We start from the raw sequence: 18613 nt of genomic DNA on the forward strand, positions 1-18613 counted from the left end.
CTATTTTTGGATTATAGCCTCCTAGTGGGTAGGAAGTGGCATTTCATTGTGGTTTTGATGTGTATTTTCCTGTAACCAATGGTGTGGAGCAACTTTTCATGTTCTTAATGGCCATTTATATATCTTTTTTGGAGAATAGTTTGTAAAGATCCTTTCCCAGTTCTTTATGTATTTTAGAGGCAAGTCTGTATGTGTTTAGATACTGGTCTTTTGCCAAACATGATTTGCAAAATCTTGCTCTCATTCTGGGTGTTGTCTTATCACTTCCTTGATAGTACTCTTACATTTCATGTTAATGTTGCATATATAATCCATCTGTATTTATTTTATTGCTTTGGCTTTGAGTGTTATATCTAAAGACACCACTGCCTAATTACAGGTCATGAAGATTTACACCTGTTTCTTCTAACATTTTGTAGTTTTAACTCTGATAATTAACTACTTAATCAATTTTGATGTAATCTTTATATGCGGCATGAGGTAGGAATCCAACTTTATTCTTTTGCATGTAGTTGTCCCAGCACATTTGTTAAAAAGATCATTCTCTCCGCACTGAATTTTCCTGGCACCCTTGATGAAAATCAGTTAACTGCAAAATTGGGGGTTTATTTCTGTATTCTCAATACTATTTCATTAATTTATGTCTCTGTATATGCCAATACCACACTGTCTTGATAGTGTACTATTGTGGTTACTTTTGGAGTATTCGTATTCTCCTACCACCATCTAATTACACCATAACCAGCGCAATTCATCATGCATGCCCAAATATATGTATATTTATAAGACAACTATAATTGTTTACAAATAGGATAGGCACACTTACATTAAATTTCATGTATTATAAAGCATACTATTAAACTGAATTTCAGTCAAGATGGAAAAACAATATTTTTTAAAGTAATATTAAGTGTTATTTTACAGAAAATTGGCAAGTAAATTGCCGTCTTCTCTTATGTTAATTATATTTTCTTGCAAACTAAGCAGAAGATGTTGCATATTTTAGGTATTAAAAACAGTGGCATGGGCCTCCCCGGTGGCGCAGCGGTTGAGCGCTGGGTTGCGAAGCTGCCCGCGGCCTCTGCGGCGCCAGTTCGATCCCCGGCTGCTCCCCGGCCACCGGAGGAGGGTCCCACATGGCGCGCAGACCTCTCCTGCCGCCCGCTGCTCCCCTCAGCAGTGTACTTTGGTCCTTCTGCCTGCTCTGCTCCCCGCTCTGGCTCTGGTGAATTCTCTCCCCCTCCCGCGCTTCTGACTGTACCCAGTGCTTGTATAAATAAATAAACAAAACAAACAAATAAAAAAAAAAAAGACTGTCGCTTTTAAAAAACAGTGGCATCAAATTTTCCCAAATCTTTTATATTGTTAATAAATAAAATACTTTTATGAATATATTATTTCATTGATAACACATCTTATTTTAACTTTATTAATTTTTTTTTCTATTGATGTAGTTCATTTAAAACACAGTATATGATTTAGGGGAATAGGTTCACACCTCCTCAGATGTGTGTTACCATGCCACACCCACCACCAAAAGCACTCATTGTCCTTTACCCTTAAACCATTGACCCTCCCCCTTTGTTCCTACCTCCACCCTTTCCTTGTCTAGTAGTGTCAATTAAGCAGTCATAATTCAAGGGTTTCTTTTGGTTTAGTTTTGTTTTGTATTTCTATATTCCACATAGAAGTGAAATGCTTTGGTATTTATTTCTCTATAATTCACATGCAAGTGAAATCATTCCACACTGGTATTTCCCCTGCAAACTTATTACACTTAATATAATCTCCTCCAGCTCTGCCCATGTTGTTTCAAATAGCAGGAGTTGATCTTTATTTTTAAATAAGTGAGTAGTATACCATCACTTATATGTATGTCCTTTAATTCACTCATTTGTCCTTGGGCACTTAACGTTTTTCCACAACTTGGCTATTGTAAGTAGTGCTCTAATGAACATCAGAGTATATATATTCCTCAAAAGTGTTTTTCCTTTCTTTGGGTAGATACCTAGGAGTAGAATTGCTGGGTCATATGATAGATGTATTTTTTAATATTTTGGGAAATCTCCATCCATACTTTTTTCCATAGTTACTGTACTGGCCTACATCTCCACCATCTGTACATTCTATACACTCAACAACATGTTTTGACTGGATTGTTTGTTGTGCCAGTTCTTTGTAGGTCTTCGATATTAGTTCCTTGTCAGATGGTTGGTGTTCAGCTATTGTCTTCCATTTAGCAGGGTGTCTTTTGTTATAATGATAGTGTTTTTGATCACATTTTGCTCATATTCTATTGTTTCCCTTGCTATTGAAGACAATTACAAAAAGATATCATGAAACCAACTGCATGGAGTATTTTGCCTATGTTTTCTTCTATGTATTTTATGGTTCCTTGCCTTACATCCAAGTCTATAATCATTTTGAATTAATTTTTGTGTATTGTGTAAGATAGTGGTCTAGTTTCATTCTTTTGCTTGCAGATGTCCAGTTTTCCAAACACCATTTGTTGAAACAGCTTCCCTTTCCCCATTGTATACTCTTGGTTCCTTTGTTGTGAACTAATTGTACATATGAGTGTGGGTTTATTTCTGGATTTTCAATTCTACTCTGTTGGTCTCTATGTGTACTTGTATTCCAATATCTTATGGTTTTGATTACTGTAGAACTGATTACTACAGATTTAATTACTACAAATTATTGCAGAATTATAGTATACTTTGAAGTCTGAGAGTGTGATACCTCCATTCCTGTTCTATTTTGTCAAGATTAATTTGGCTATATGAGGGTCTTTTGTGATTCCATGTAAATCTCAGTAATGTTTGCTCTGTTTTTATGAAGAATTTCATTGAAATTTTGAGTTTCTGCTGTGATGGGGCTGCTTCCAGGTCCCTTGTATTTTAATCGATATAGTAAACATAAGAAAATAATTAACATAAATTATTTTTTCCTGAAAATCAGTCTAACATTTCTATGGATTTATTTTTTATTTTAAATTTTTAATTTTCACTCTGTTATTTTTGCTGAGGTAACATTGGCTTATAACACTGTATATGATCTGTGGTATAGATTGCAATCTTCAGATTGCAAATTCTTCTTTGACATGCTTTTGTCACTCAATGTTATGGTTGTAAAATTTATCTATGCAGATGCACAGAGCTGTCATTTGTTTTTTGTCCATTTTATATTTTATTGTGTAAATATAGAATAATTTATTAAATAATTTGGTTTGTCTCAATTTTTTTTTTATTTAAAAAATGCTGTGTTGACATCCTAGTATATGTCTCTTAGTACATGCTTGCTATAATCTTAGTAGGGATATTCCTGGATGTTGGGTTAATGGATTGTATTATACATGTCTCTGTAACTTTACTAAATACCAACAAATTATTTTTCAAAATGGCTACACCGCCTTACACTCTTATGAACAGTCTGTGGAAATTGTGATTGCTCTATATCCTTTTTTTATTTTTGAAGAATGAAAAAGTTCATTTAAAGGATCATTACTGGGCTTTGTCTAATTGATTCAGACTTAAAGAAAAAATATGAAATTATTTTCTCTAGTAAGGATAGTGTAGCTAAAATGGTTTTAAATTCCAGAATTTTAAAATCAAATTGTCTATGGACTAATAAAATTGTGTTCCTTGATAGATTGAAAAGCCTATCAAGTCTGAAAAATATATAATTTTTTGGGGGTTTGTTACTCAAATATTTCTCAACTTTTTCCTCTTCTAGTGCCAGGCGCTGTTCCTACTGAGTCTATCCAAGGAAGTACCTTTGAAGAGAAGATATTCCTTCAATGGCGAGAACCAATTCAAACATATGGTGTCATCACTTTATATGAGGTGCATATACATTTGGCAGTAGTTTAATTTATTTTATAATCTATATGGTAACTGGACCACCTAGTATTTAAAATTCATAGTGGTATCATGCTTTTAAAGAAGCTTAATGTCTTCAGTAGTTAAAGCAGTTATTCTATAGAAGCAGAGAAACTAAAACTGAATTTTTGAATTAAGTATAATATCAGGATATATAAGATAATTTGGGGTTTCCAGATTATATATTACTTGTAAAGGCATAACATAGTATTTTTAAAATAATTTTTATTAAAAACAAGTCTTTTCTGTAGTGTACATTGATTGTGAGGCAACCATAGAATCCTACGCTTGCTAGCTGTAAAATATTTGACTACTGAATAATAGAAGAATGCTGATTATTCAATTAGCAAAGTCAATAGACATTGTCTCAGGAGTAACAAGAGAATAATGCCTTTTGGCTTCTTAGTATTAGCAAAACATCCTTTAGACTTCTGTGACATAGTTTTGTCTACTGAGGCATATCAAATGAGAATGATAGATAGCAGAGAAGAATTTGATGAATTGTTCAAGGAAAAAAATAATAGCAGTAACAGGGGTGACAGTCATCATTACATCTGTATGAGCATCATTTCTATGCCTATTGTCATAGAAACAAGCAGGTGCTTTTTTTTAAGCTAGCATTTATTTGAATGCAAATTTAACAAAATTATATGTTGTTAGGTTTCTAAAAATCACGGCAGTTCCTCTTATGGAATTTCTGCTTGAATACCTTTCAGAACTACTGACAAAAGCCCGAGCAGATTAGCTGTCAGATAGTAATCACTGGCAAACCCCTTCTCTGACCTAACTACCTTCACATTTATGTTTCCTAATACCTTTTGAAAATTGGGACTGAAATCCAAAAAAAAAAAAAATTAATTTAATTGAAAGCTAAACAAAATATGAAAAAAGTTGATTTTTTATGTTAAGTTATGGGTGCTATTCATGGGCTGCTTCATTGTAAAAGAATCTAGTGTTAGAAAAATTTATACTTCAGCTTTTGTGGAGCTATGTTCTGTAATTAATTCATACAAATTCTTACATTTTGTTCTCAGTCAATGGCCAGAATCTTTTAGTTAATATTGTTGGTCCCATGTCAGTTTTTAGGTCACAGTGTTGGAAATCTTACCTAATAACAGACTCTTCTACTAGGAAACATGTGGTCTTTGGAATCGGTGTGAAGTTCAAAGAAAATTGTCCATTAGTCCAAATGCCACAAGTTGATATCTAGACAGACAGAAAATAACATCCATTTTCTTTCTTTTTGATCCCAGTGATCTTAACATCTTTTTGTAATAAGTGACTTTCACATGAAGACAATAGGAATAATAACTCAAAAGAAGAGCCCATTAATCTGTGACTTCAGCAGCCAGGACCTCCCAATTGAGCACTGATCTAAATGCTACTACAATGGAGATGCATGAATGTGTCAGAAATCAGGGTTTTAAAAAGCACAAATGGGAAGGTGTAGTAGGTTGATTCAATTTTCTAGATCCCAAACAGAAAATGTCAAATGTGTGAATGAGTCTAACGTGATTACATACAAGTTTTCTGAAAGCCAAATCTTTCTCTTTTACCCATGATTTCTGAAAGTGGGAAGGCAGATTCTGGGCCCTTCTAGGAGCCCCTACATGGGTCACAGATGTAGCTCTTCTTTAGTTAAGATGTAGTTGTGAATGATGTGACTCACCCACCTTTGCCAGAATATAGAGAGACAGAGCTTCCTCCTGCAGCCAAGGACTCCCGTTAAACTAGACCCGATTCTCTTGCTAGGAGACCAGAGTCTCCTCACACACAGAGCATGCTGAGAAATAAAAAAGTTGCCCAAAAGTAAGCAGGGAGCTTATGTACAGTGTATTCTTTTAGAGAAACACATTTATGATGATAGTTAAAAGCTAGAAGGTGAAGTTATCAAAGTTGAACAAAAATTTAGTAAGAATACAGGTATTCTTTAGGAAAGGAAACACACGGGGATAGTTCATAGGTGAGAATTAAAAACAGATTGAATGGTGTAGGTGTTGTAAATGAGTATGTTATGGGCTCAGGTTATTCTGAGTTCCCACTTTACTACTTATGAAAGATATGCTAAGCCATTCATGATTGGAAAATCATGTCAGTGTCATTTTATTCTGGAAGTTATACCAATTTATAGCATTAAAGCATTCTTCTGCTCTGATTCTTTGCTGTTCTTTTTTGATCTCCTAATTCCATCTTCTGCCTCCTCAAATTAGCCTTTCCTTTCTATTCTCCCCACCTTCGTTCTGGCTGTGACTTTTTTCAAACTGTACTTTCCAGTCAGCCATTTGATAACTATCAACATTTTTATTTTATCAAATTATAACTATGATGTTTCTGTCTAAAATAATTTAGGTACAAAAGTATTCACAATAAAATATCTTTGCTCCCTAATTTCATTTAACAGCTATGTACATGCCCTTCCAAAATTTTACAAGGCATCAATGCATATTCACTGATGAATAAAAATTGATAACATTTTATAAATGTTAGCAAACCCAACATTTTATTGCAAGAATAACATGCCATGAAAGACTGCCATCTCACATCACACAGAAATGAATACCAAACTCATGATCTAAACACAGTAATTAAATTATCAGGACACTGTAAGAAAAATAAGGATGACATTGTGCAATACATATTTCTAAGCTTGACATAAAACCAAAAAGTCATTAAAAATTGACGTGTTTGGTTATATAAGAATTTAAATTTCTGAATGATTATACTACAAAGAAAATTTAAATGCATACAGAGGACTTGGAGAAGATATTTTCAAAATTTTAGCAAACAGACAAAACAGGCCACTAGAAAAAAAATTAACAAAGAATAACAGGAGAAAAATAATGAATAGTATTTAAATGATATAAGCATGTGGAAAGATACCCGACTCACCTTACTAGTGATTAAAAAATGCAATAAAATAAGTGCCACAGAAAGCATGTATACTGCCAAGTGTTAAGCAGTGGTTTGGGGAAATGTGTGTATACCTAACCTTTAATGAGAAAGCATACTTGCAGCCTCTTTTGTAGGCAATCTGGAGTATTTTTCAAAATTTAAATACTGCATATTAAGTCAGTTTTGGAAGTTTTCAGTCACTAATGCTCCCAAATGTCATGAATAGACATATGACTCTTCATTTTACCTCACTAACTTTATAGAGCTCTTCATTGTCTAGTGAGTAAACACTTCTCTTGGTCACAAGACTAACATATCCACAAGCCTATATTTATTTTTTTAATTTAGTATGCTTATGGTATTGAAAGAAGACAGAAGTATAAAAGGTCTTGCCCCTTCCTAATAGAAGTAACAGTCCTATCTGTGGCTGACTATACAGTAATGAATCAAATATCAAATGCAAGTCAGTTTGGTATGTGAAGACTAAAATACAGGGTTACTCAGGCACGTAGTAAAGTAAAATAGTCCAAATTTATCAACTGATTGGGGGACAGCATTGATGAATCAGGAGTTGAAGACACCCCAAGCTCTCAAGCTTGGATAACTGGTTTCATTAATTACTATTGACTGAGATAGGTAATAGCATAGAAAAGTGTTAGGATCCATGTTAATAAATTTGGTGTCGATATTCAAGGCCATCTGTGATTTAATCCCAATTTATATTTATTACTATTTCTTTCCTTATTTTTTCCAAGAATTTAATGAACTATGATATGAAATTTCCTTTTCTCACATAATCTTCTGAATTATCACATCTTGATTTTCCTTATGTCCTTCTTTCTCCTCATGCCCCCCATGTACTTTTTTTTTTTTTAAGATTTATTTATTTATTTATTTATTTATTTATTTATTTATTTATTTATTTATTTATACAAGCACTGGGTACAGTCAGAAGCGCGGGAGGGTGAGAGAATTCACCAGAGCCAGAGTGGGGAGCAGAACAGGCAGAAGGACTGAAGTACACTGCTGAGGGGAGCAGCGGGTGGCAGGAGAAGTCTGCGCACCATGTGGGACCCTCGCCAGCGGCCGGGATCGAACCGGCGCTGAAGAGACTGCAGGCAGCTTCGCCGCCCAGCACTCAACCGTTGCGCCACCGGGGAGGCCCTCCCCCCATGTACTTTTGCTCATCTTCCAGAATTTTGTTGAAATATTATAATTTTTCCCAAATTATCCGAGACTCTTCCTCCCCTGAAATCAGATTTAATTATTCATTAACTTTGATTGCTTGGACCTTCATTAAAAGATTATATTTAATACCAACTGCAATTACAGTCTATTCAAACTTCCTAAAAGATTTTGACTCCCTTCATGGTCAAAAATTGCATGTTATTCCATTTGGTTCTCTATGACTCTTTCAGCGTAGAATATGAGAGTGTAGATAGAGGAGGGAAAGATAGTTCTAGAATATATACCAAGTAATTGCATACAAATCTAATATAAGCAGTTGTTGACTCCATCTCACCTATCTAACCCCCACATATGTTGTTTATGGGACAGTTTGCTTTTGACTTGGGGCATCACATAAAATCACCTAGCTCCAACACTAGAACATCAGTGTCTACAGAGAACTCATGAAAATTACCTTGACCTCATCCACTGATGCAATGTGAGAGGATAGTCTCAGACAGTCCTTCTGGGGGAGATGCAGCTGCTTTTCCACAGTGTGGGGCTTAATAGATCTCTATTAAATGAACAAATGAAAAAATTAACGACAAAAGGACATGTTGCATTTGGGTTTGAACACAGAGGTGCATTTAGATGAACTTTTTTAGAACTCGACTCTTGTGAACTGATGTTTATTGACTATCAACTCTGGCAGGAAATAGAATTTTAAAGTTAAATTGCCCCTCTATCTGAGGAACTTTATTAAAATTCCCAATATTAAAAAAACTCTCAAGTTTCTGCATGAGTTTGTCAGGGATCCATGGACTTTTGAACATTTTGTGTCCACTTGCTAGAGGAGAAGGAGAAGATTCATAATTTTTAAAAGTGTATGAATTAATGTGTTTGTGCATCTTTATGGGAGGGGAAGAGAAGACCTATAATTTGTATCAAATTGTTAAAGAGCTGTCTAGCTATCCTGCAACTCTTTGGCTGTAAGCAGGTAAGGTACAAGCCCATCAGCCCTAGTGGAACAAATCTTTTAGCTTTTTGCTTTACAGGCGGGGCCAGTGGAGCATACATTCTATGTGCCTTCATCTGAGCATTTATGTGAGCACATACACAAACCTGCTCTCCCCAGGAGTCTTTTTAGAAACTAAATACTGAATGCCAAATATTTACTGATCACAGTGGGATGAGAAAGAAGAGTAAGACATCAGTCACTCCTCAGAAAGAAGACACAATTATGTGAAAAATTTCAATTCCTTTGGCATATTTAAATCGTAATTTAAGATAACATGGGCTTTTATAGCATTTCATGACTTACTTTCAAATGCATTTATTAACAGTCACAGAAGTAGGCTTTCAGCTAATCCAGTAACTGCTGGATCAGATTTGGAAGGCCAGATTTTGGAAGGCTTTACAGATGCATAAGATGGGAAGTCTGATTTGAGACAAATGGACACATTTTTATTCCAGTCTCACCTGAACTGTCAGCAGCATCTTTAAAAACACTTTCTTCTTAAAACACTTATTTGGCCTTTTTTTAGAAGATTTATTTATTTATACATAGAAGTACTGGGGTACAGGCCAGAGTTGTGGGTGGTGAGGGGATTCACCAGAGACAGAGAGGGGAACAGAATAGGCAGATCTACTGAAATACACTGCTGAGGGGAGATGCAGGAGAGTCAGGAGAGGTCTGCTGTGCATTATGGGTATCTCCTTGGCCAAGGATGGAACTTGTGCTGCAGTGGCTGTGGCAAGCTTCATTGGTTGTGTCTTAACCCCTTGCGCCACCAGGGAGGCCTTATTTGTCTTTTAATTTCTGAAACAGAACTCTCTTTTGCTCTTCCTGATTTTCTGATTATTTTGTTGGCTTTTCCTCCTCTATTCTTTTTTTTTTTTTTTTTAGATCTTTTTTTTTTTTTTTTTAATAGAGGCATGTTTTATTTCTTTCTTTCTTTCTTTCTTTATTTGATGGTTTGTTTATACATGCACTGGGTACAGTCAGAAGCGTGGGAGGGTGAGAGAATTCACCAGAGCCAGAGCGGGCAGCAGAGCAGGCAGAAGGACCGATGTACACTGCTGAGGGGAGCAGCGGGCGGCAGGAGAGGTCTGCGCGCCATGTGGGACCCTCCTCCAGTGGCTGGGAAGCAGCCGGGGATCGAACCGGCGCCGCAGAGGCCGCGGGCAGCTTCGCAACCCAGCGCACAACCGCTGCGCCACCGGGGAGACCCTCCTCTATTCTTTATTAAATATTAGTGTATTCAGGCCTCCCCGGTGGCGCAGCGGTTGAGTGCTGGGTTGCGAAGCTGCCCGCAGCCTCTGCAGCACCACTTTGATCCCCGGCCACCGGGTGAGGGTCCCACATGGCGCACAGACCTCTCCTGCCGCCCGCTGCTCCCCTCAGCAGTGTACTTTGGTCCTTCTGCCTGCTCTGCTCTGACTCTGGTGAACTCTCTCACCCTCCCGTGCTTCTGACTGTACCCAGTGCTTGTATAAATAAATAAATAAATAAATCCTTAATAAATAAATAAATATCAGTGTTTTCCCTAAAATGCTTTCCCTGTTGACCTTATCTATTTCTAAACAATAGTATTTTAATGCTGATCTCCCCCAAGTCTTTATTATTGACCTGGCATTTCAGATCCCAGCTCTGTCATACACAGCATGTCCGTGTTGATAGACATCTAAAACTTGATAAGTACACAGTCCAATCCATCTGTTTATTCTCATTCATCCAATCTCACTTTAGGAAGCAGTGTCATCTTTTGTTCAAGTACAGTTCATGGGACCTCTTCCTTGATTCTTCTTTTTCCCATAATCAGTTGATCACTGAGTTCTGCCCACGTTGTCTCTAAAATATGTCATCCTTTCCATTTCTTATTCTCTTCACTGCCCCAGCCTTAGTTCAAGCCACTATATTCTCTCTCGTGTGTTACACATTTATGCCATGATCTCTGAGGGAGCTCCTGGTGGTTTCCCTACAGTCTTTACTGTCCCCTTCAATCAAACCAGTCTTCCACCTGGCAGCCAAAGTGATCTTTTTATGAAGCAAATCAAATCATTTTGTTTTCACACATAAAAATGTTCAAAGGCTCCCTGTTACATGTACCTATGCATTACCTTGAAGTGCAGATCACTGCACAGTATTTTCCTTGCCCACTTCTCTAACCTCCAGGACCACACTCATGTCACTAACTGGGCTGCACCACAGCCTTGGTTGAGTCCATTTACAGTGCTCCTGCTTCACACCTTCAATCCAGGCAGTTCTGCCTCAAACTCTTGACATGGCTTCTCCCTCACAAAATTCAAGCCTTGTCTAAATGACCTGTCCTCAGTGGACACTTCCTCAGCCATTCTAAGTGATCATGGATATAGCCCCTATCTGCACATTATTCTTTCTTTCAACTCCTTGTTTGTTTCTTCTATTGAACTTAAGGTTTTTAAATCATGACTTTACTTACCATCTATCTCCCCAGCTCCACCCTCCCCTGTCTACATTCTAGCTCTCTGAGGGGAGGGCCTGTGTGCACCTGCTTACTTCAGGGCTCGCAGTTTGCAGTGTCAGTGTTCAATCTACCGACATTTGAATGAAAGGAGCAAATCTGAGTGGTTGTAAAAAATGAGACAGAGGTCACCCTATCATGTTCCAGGTAGATGAATGTTTGTGAGCAAAGGCAACATCAGAAAAGGCCAGTAAGTGTTTATAAGGCAAACATATGTAACCAGGACAGAAGGTAACATAATATCATAGGTAATATAGTGTCCAAGCATTCAGAAACAACTTTGACAGCAGAAGGTGAGACAGAGCTTAAACTGGAAGCTAGGGAGTGTGAACTGTGTCCTGTATTTACGTCCCATTGAAGTTTTTAGTGAAGTAATAAATGAACAACATTAGTTTAGCCCTAGTGGGCAATACAAGTCCTTATTTTAATTGTGCTTTACTGTAACTGTGGGACAGCTTCCCCCCTACCACACTGGAGGGTACCACTTCTGAATCACCATATGAACCCCTAGCTCAGAGCACAGTGATTGCTACATTAGAGGCATGCAGTGAATATGTTTTGAGTGACTGAATGAATAAACTGAGGGGGAGAAATTAAGCTGTTGCAGCCTAGATGGGCCATCGTCTTTGAACTACTTTTTTCTCTGGGGATATCAGAAGGCCATCAGCTAAGCACACAGCGGTGATGCCGCCCAAGTCCCAGTACAGCAGGCAGCTGGGTAGTAGACATGGTCGGATCTCTTGACATGACCTGGAGTCATCTGAGGGAAGACTACTAGAGGGTTAACAGGAGATATGCTGCCAATGCTCAGCGTGCTGAGCACTGCAATGATTAATATATACAGCAGACATTTTCTTGCCAAAGCTTAGTTGATTCAATCTAAATATTCTTTCAGAGAGGTCTTCTTAATTATAATGACATGGTATAAATATAAGAAGAAAGAATGTCAATTATCACTCTGTATAATAACAGTGTTAGTGTTCATGCACATAAATTATAAGTAAGTTTACCTATTTAAAAGCAAGAAAAGAGCTTAGTTTTGCAATTTAAAACTTTTGGATATGCCATGTTTTAAAATTATGTCATTACAACCCAGTGGAAGTTAGTAATCACCACTAAAATGCACGTTCTTGAGTAGCTGATGAACTACTTACAGTGAAATTCTTTGAAAAAATCATTTGAAAAGGCAAAATTTAAAGGCACCTATGTTCGATTTAATCTCATACATTACAGACTCACCCAAATGCTCTGAATGCCTGACATTCATGGCAATTTAAATTTAAATTTTGGTCAATTAAAGTTAAATAAAATGTTCAATTCTACAAGCTCACATGTCACACTTCAAGTGCTCCTTAACCACAGGGCTAGTGGCAACTGTACTGAACTGTACAGGGTAGAACAATTCCAGTGTGACAGAAAGTTTCATCAATCAGCATTCCTCAAAATGAAAAGCAAATGTGATCCACCAGGAACACCACATTAAGATTTACTTATCAAACATAAATGTGTCTGGGATTTATTTTTGGAGCCTGCATCTTTGCCTGCATTCATGAAAACACTTAAAAATGACCTTGTTCCCAGAAGAGGATAATCCTATTCAATGCTAAATCAAACTGTGGCCACCAGATGGGAGATGAGACTTTACCCTTGTCAGCTGCTTATCTGTTTGAGTTCGGTTGTGTGTTTTGTTATTTTGTTTTAAGCCAACTGTAATGTAGCTTCCCAAAATGACATTTTTTTAAAGCAAACAACTCCAAGGTATTAACTTAAACCTGAACTCATCCTGTGTGTTCTAAGGCACTTACTTTTAAGTTCCTCTGCCAATAGAAGTAATAACTCATAACAGTTTAGACTGAATTTCTGTGCCCCTTCACTGGATCCAGGATTTGAAGAGTCTAAGTGAGTAAGAGAGCTTATAAAGTGTATGACAGTGCATACATCAGAAAGGTTTATTGGATAAAGATGCAGTCTTGGTCCATCTGCTCCAGATATTTTATCACATTCTTATTCTCTTGCAGATCACCTACAAAGCAGTCAGTTCCTTTGACCCAGAAATAGATTTATCCAATCAAAGTGGAAGAGTTTCGAAACTGGGAAACGAAACCCATTTTCTGTTTTTTGGACTGTATCCGGGTACTACCTACTCCTTTACTATCCGAGCCAGCACAGCTAAAGGTTTTGGACCTCCAGCAACAAATCAGTTTACGACCAAAATATCAGGTACTACAATAATGCTTTATTTTGCCTTTGATCAGAAGTGGCATTTTTGCTCCAATTCCTTTTTCATTGTGAAGTATGCAAAACTCACCCAAACTGGTACTGAATTCAAATAAATACTTTCCAGTGTCTGAAAATTAGACATTGTTTGTCTATCCCCAACAAAAAGCCTAAGCCAAAACTAGGTGAGATGTTATAAATATTTATAATTTGGGAGTTTAAGATCCTTCTGTGTTAGGGGGTACCACTGTTTGAACAATTTTCATTAGAGGACTTGGATACCAGCAGAAGGGTCTGTTTTCTTTAAACCTATCCCCTTTAAGTTTCCAAAGCAGCTGAGTTGGGAAAAAGCTCTGTAATGAACCATGACTGATTGAGGGCTAAGCAGAAAGGCAACTTCCAGAAGGTTCAACCTTTCTTAGGACCTTCACCATTAGTAATTTCACATCCTGAAGAAAAAGACAACAGCAGAGGGTGGTACCAGGCATGTAAGGCCTGCAGCTTTCTGCTTAGAGGCTCAATTACACCATCCAACAAAAGACATAATTTGAGAAATATTTCTGGGCATGTGCAACTGTGCAGAAAATGTCTTTGTGCTTCAGACTAGAGGAAATGGAGCTGCCATCTGGTATGGGATATGTAACAGCAATAAATACAATTCCGTGGACGTTTTCTTTTTCCATTTTTCCCTTTGGGTATGAGTGGTGAAGTATTTGAGTTTTGGCTTTGACTCTTGGTTGGGGATAGACAAGCAGGAGGCAGGAGAGTAAAGTAACTCTTATAATCTGAGTTAGCAAAATTATAGATAGCCTGATTTTCCCCTCATTCCTACTTTTGTAAATTTTTGTTTAGAATTAAAAGAAGGGGCTACAACTATTGCACCATAAGCATTCTACTAGGTTTTGAGAGAGGAGCTTTGAAATTTTGTTTTTAAGTAGTTATTACTTACATGATAATTTGTCATGACACAAGGTTTTATTTATGAGCACACACTTCTGTCAAAATTTAATACCCACTTGATGTTTTATATAAAACACTCAATTATAAGAAGTTGAGAGTCAAGGAAGAGGTGGAAGTCCCTAGGAGAGTTAGGAAAATGACATGGATCGTGCAATGTGTAGAAAGAATACTGTCACTGAAATCAGAAAATGTGGACTTGCTATCAGAAATTTGGCATGATGTGGTTCAAGTGAATTCATCCTGGATGTCAACTCAGATGATATTATCTGGTGCATAAAATATCCTGCGGACTTTAAGAGGAATATGTGCCTAGGTAGAAACCTCTAAGCCCCGCCTTTTATTGTCATTTTCCCATATGGGCATCAAATTTCAAAGATTATTACTTTGAAAAGCATGTTCTTTTAGAAAAATAATTCATTTTTACCAGATAAAAATTCTGATTGATATGAGTCTTATTAGTGTTAGCCCACCATGTTCATACGGTTCTATCCAAAAGTAAAGACAGCTGATGTTGGAGTGAGCCTGTACAGACTCATCAAGAAAAACTATTTGATTTTTATAATTTAAAAAATGTGTAGTTTATGGGTCCCTATTTTCTACTTTCATGGACCTAAGATAGAGAACTGCTCTCTATACAAAATGTAATTCTATTTTATGAATTAGAATTAATTTTTAATAGAATTGGAGTTAATTTTTAATACTGAGAAAATCCAATAAATGGAACTGAGAAATAACCCATGTCTTCTGCATAAAAGCATTTTATATATAAGAGATTTAAAAACCATTTTGCAAGAAATAGCATTCTCATCAGGTAATTCTACCCAGGGGTTGTAAAAGGACCTTGTGCCCTCCCACATCACAGCCTTCATAAAGTGATTTCTCTTGTCTATGGTAGTGACAAATTACTGAAGAGCTCTGTTGTTATCTTTTTGTAATAAGACTTAACAATCTAGAGAACAAAGAATGCCAGGAAATAGCCTTGAAAATAGGAGTCACATTGGGAGGAGAACTAACATTTGCAGAATTATATTTGCCTGGCTCTCCTTATCTATTATCTCTTTGAATTCCCATAAAAATCCTAGAGGTAGTTTCTTCTATTTTGAAAGATGAGTAAACAAACTACAGAGAAAATTATCATGCCTACACTCTTATGCTGATTAAAACAAAGCATAGCAAAATGTCATCCCCAAGCCTTTCTTACTTCAGTTCTTATATTTTTTCCACTGTTCTTCTTCCCCTGAGAGTTCATAAGTGGTCACTTATTTCAGGAAGCTTCCCGGCCCCCACAGGCCCCTCAAGTCCCAGGATGGACCTTTGGTACATACATGGGAAACCTTGATGTAGATCAAGGAATGCTAATATTTAGTTGTATGATCTTAATAATTATTTCTTAAATATGCATTGTAAAGTAAATTTTTGAAAAAATGCATAACAGAAAAGTACACAGATACGAATAATATAATTCCATGAATTTTTATGAGCAGACTATACCCATTTAATGAACATAGATATCAAGAAACAGAATATCACTAAAATCCTTCCAATCCCCCTTATAGGGCCTCTCCTAACTTAAACTCAAGATTGAAGAAGTCAGCAGGGAGGAGTTTTAGCATTGCTTCTGATAATTGTGTAAGACAGATATATAAAATCTTTTCATGGTCAGCAGATTGCTGCAGTATAAACTAAGTGCACTGTATTTGGAATGTTCTTTGTCAATGAAAGTAGAAAGAAAACAGTAAAGATAACCCAGAAGTAACGAGTTTCCTGTCTCACGAATTTTTCCCCAGCACCCTCCATGCCAGCTTATGAACTTGAGACACCTTTGAATCAAACTGACAACACAGTGACAGTCATGCTAAAACCTGCACACAGCAGAGGTGCACCTGTCAGGTATGGAGAAGAGGTGTGGGCTGACTCTAGAGAGACGGAAATGAAAATAGAGTTGATTAATTTCTCAAATGTGTTTTCTAGGGATTTGCTAGAAACCTCAGTCAGCGTGTAAACCCCTATCTCTATTAGCTCTAATTAAAAGAAGTGACTGAGGAAAAGGAAAGTGCTTTCATGTGGGGTGATCAAGTATTGTGTAGAATTTGATTCTGATGCAAGTGGGTTTTCTTTGAAGATAAGGAACAAAAGCCCCAGTCTATTGGGATGTGGCTTTACTTCTAAAGGTAATTGTTTGCTGCAATTAGGTTATCCAAGAGCAGCTGATGGTTTTGTTCTGAGCTCTATTCTTTAAATGGACCTTTGTTTTTTGTTTGTTTTTCTGCGGTTTTAAGTCAGTTACCTTTTAAGAAATTGGTTAATTTCTCAATCAAACATGTGAAGTATAATTATTTTTTTAAAAGAAACAGATGATTGGAAAGAGCATTTATTTGAACAGATTTAAGTTTCTTACTAGCATGGAGGCCCCATTTTTCATTCCCTATGATTTATATAGCTACAGAATTACAAAGTGTAACTTTTACAGTGAATGAATAAAATAAATTTATTCTTTTTAGGAAGGAGCAAAGGAATGCCTGAATAAGTCTTAAATGTGAACTTGTCATAAGCTCATTAATCTATATAAATAAAATCTCTACTTGTTTCAGAGGGATTTAAATATTTTGTACTATCAGAATAGATTCCTTTCAAAATAACCTGTTACTTTGAATAGCATACTCTAAGGAAACATTTACATTCACAATTAAGATTGTTTGTTTCCGTGTTCCTTTTATTTTATTAACCTCTTGAAACTTGGCTATATTTGTTCACAGTTTCACTAAAGTATTATAGGACAATCATAAATAATTCTCAGTTCATAGACTCAAGAGTAAAGGCAGAATAATGTTAATTGATAGTGAAGTCAAATTAGAGTAAAATCACAGACATTTTTATTTTGAAAACCTATAAAATTATATGAAACAATTTCTAGTTTATTCTGTTGACTTAATCAATATAGTGAGTCATAGAAGAGATTTAGGACTGCCATACTGAAATGCACTTTGCGAGGACACTCGCAAAGATGTAAAGTTCTATTCTATATTTAAGATGTTATTACTGCTACAAAAGGGATGCCATTGACACTATCCAGCACCTTTAGGTTGATTTGTGTGTAGTGCTGAGGGGTTGCACTAATCAGACTGGCCAGAGGCATGCATTTGTTAGATGTCTGTCCAAGACCCACGGGTACCTGTGGCCATGAGGTAGACTTTTTTCTTTCCAAAAGCTGAATTATTATGAAATGAAAATTGACACTCTGCCTAAGACTCTGCAGAAACATCACGATAAAAATTGAAGGCAAATGTGCCTCCAATGCCTCCAAATGCAAAGAGGCTGAAATCCTAATCATTTCACCAAAACATGCATTTACTCCCTATTCTACTTTGTTCTTACAAAAATTCCCTTTATACATTTCCTATTCTTGTTTTATTTTTTTCTTTGAACTCATCCAGTGATATTTCTATCCATCTTTGCACAGATCTGCCTAAACTTACAGATAACATCTCTTGGGAATCTGTCTTCTCCCCCTTCCTTTATCTTTTTAAAGTGGCCCTTGTAATTTAAGCTACTGTGCCTGTTTTCTAGCATATGCCTGTTAAAGCACTGTTTTGTTGTTGATTGCTTTTACCTAGTTCTACTGATTTTGGAGGTGTTGGAGTCTTACTACCTAGTTCATTGCAGATATCCTCAGATTTTCTCTTCTGTCTACAAAAAATACATATTCAAATGCTTGTCAGAATGTCCAAAATTCATGGTTTTCTTCACAGGTCTTACATCATTCCATCAGTCCCAGCTTTCTAATTCTGAAAAGATTTCAGTTTGTGATGCCACACTCTCTTTCACTCTTGTGTTACTGACCTGTTTTCCAAGTTCAGTACCACTCTCCTTGATTAAACATCATCTTGGTATTGGCTAAATGTTTCCTTAACTTTGCCAGGATCACTTTTCATTCTACCTTTTACCCCCTTTTCTGTAGTGCTAACATCTTGAAATTAATAAATTTATCATTTA

The 18613-nt window shown here is 36.5% G+C and overlaps 1 protein-coding gene across 4 annotated transcripts in view; it reads left to right on the top strand.

Annotated features, from left to right (window-relative positions):
• The window catches only part of PTPRM (protein tyrosine phosphatase receptor type M), a 796148-nt gene that overhangs the window by 498553 nt on the left and 278982 nt on the right, over positions 1-18613 (top strand). For all 4 annotated transcript variants that reach the window (XM_054694205.1, XM_054694203.1, XM_037508822.2 and 1 more), the window contains exons 9-11: positions 3736-3845; positions 13462-13663; positions 16408-16510. In XM_054694205.1, coding sequence (XP_054550180.1) covers positions 3736-3845; positions 13462-13663; positions 16408-16510 — 415 coding nt within the window. The remainder of the gene's footprint in view (positions 1-3735; positions 3846-13461; positions 13664-16407; positions 16511-18613) is intronic.

The sequence above is a fragment of the Talpa occidentalis genome, unplaced genomic scaffold, assembly GCF_014898055.3.
Source record: "Talpa occidentalis isolate TD23 unplaced genomic scaffold, MPIMG_talOcc4v2.1 talOcc4.13, whole genome shotgun sequence".
NCBI lineage: Eukaryota > Metazoa > Chordata > Mammalia > Eulipotyphla > Talpidae > Talpa > Talpa occidentalis.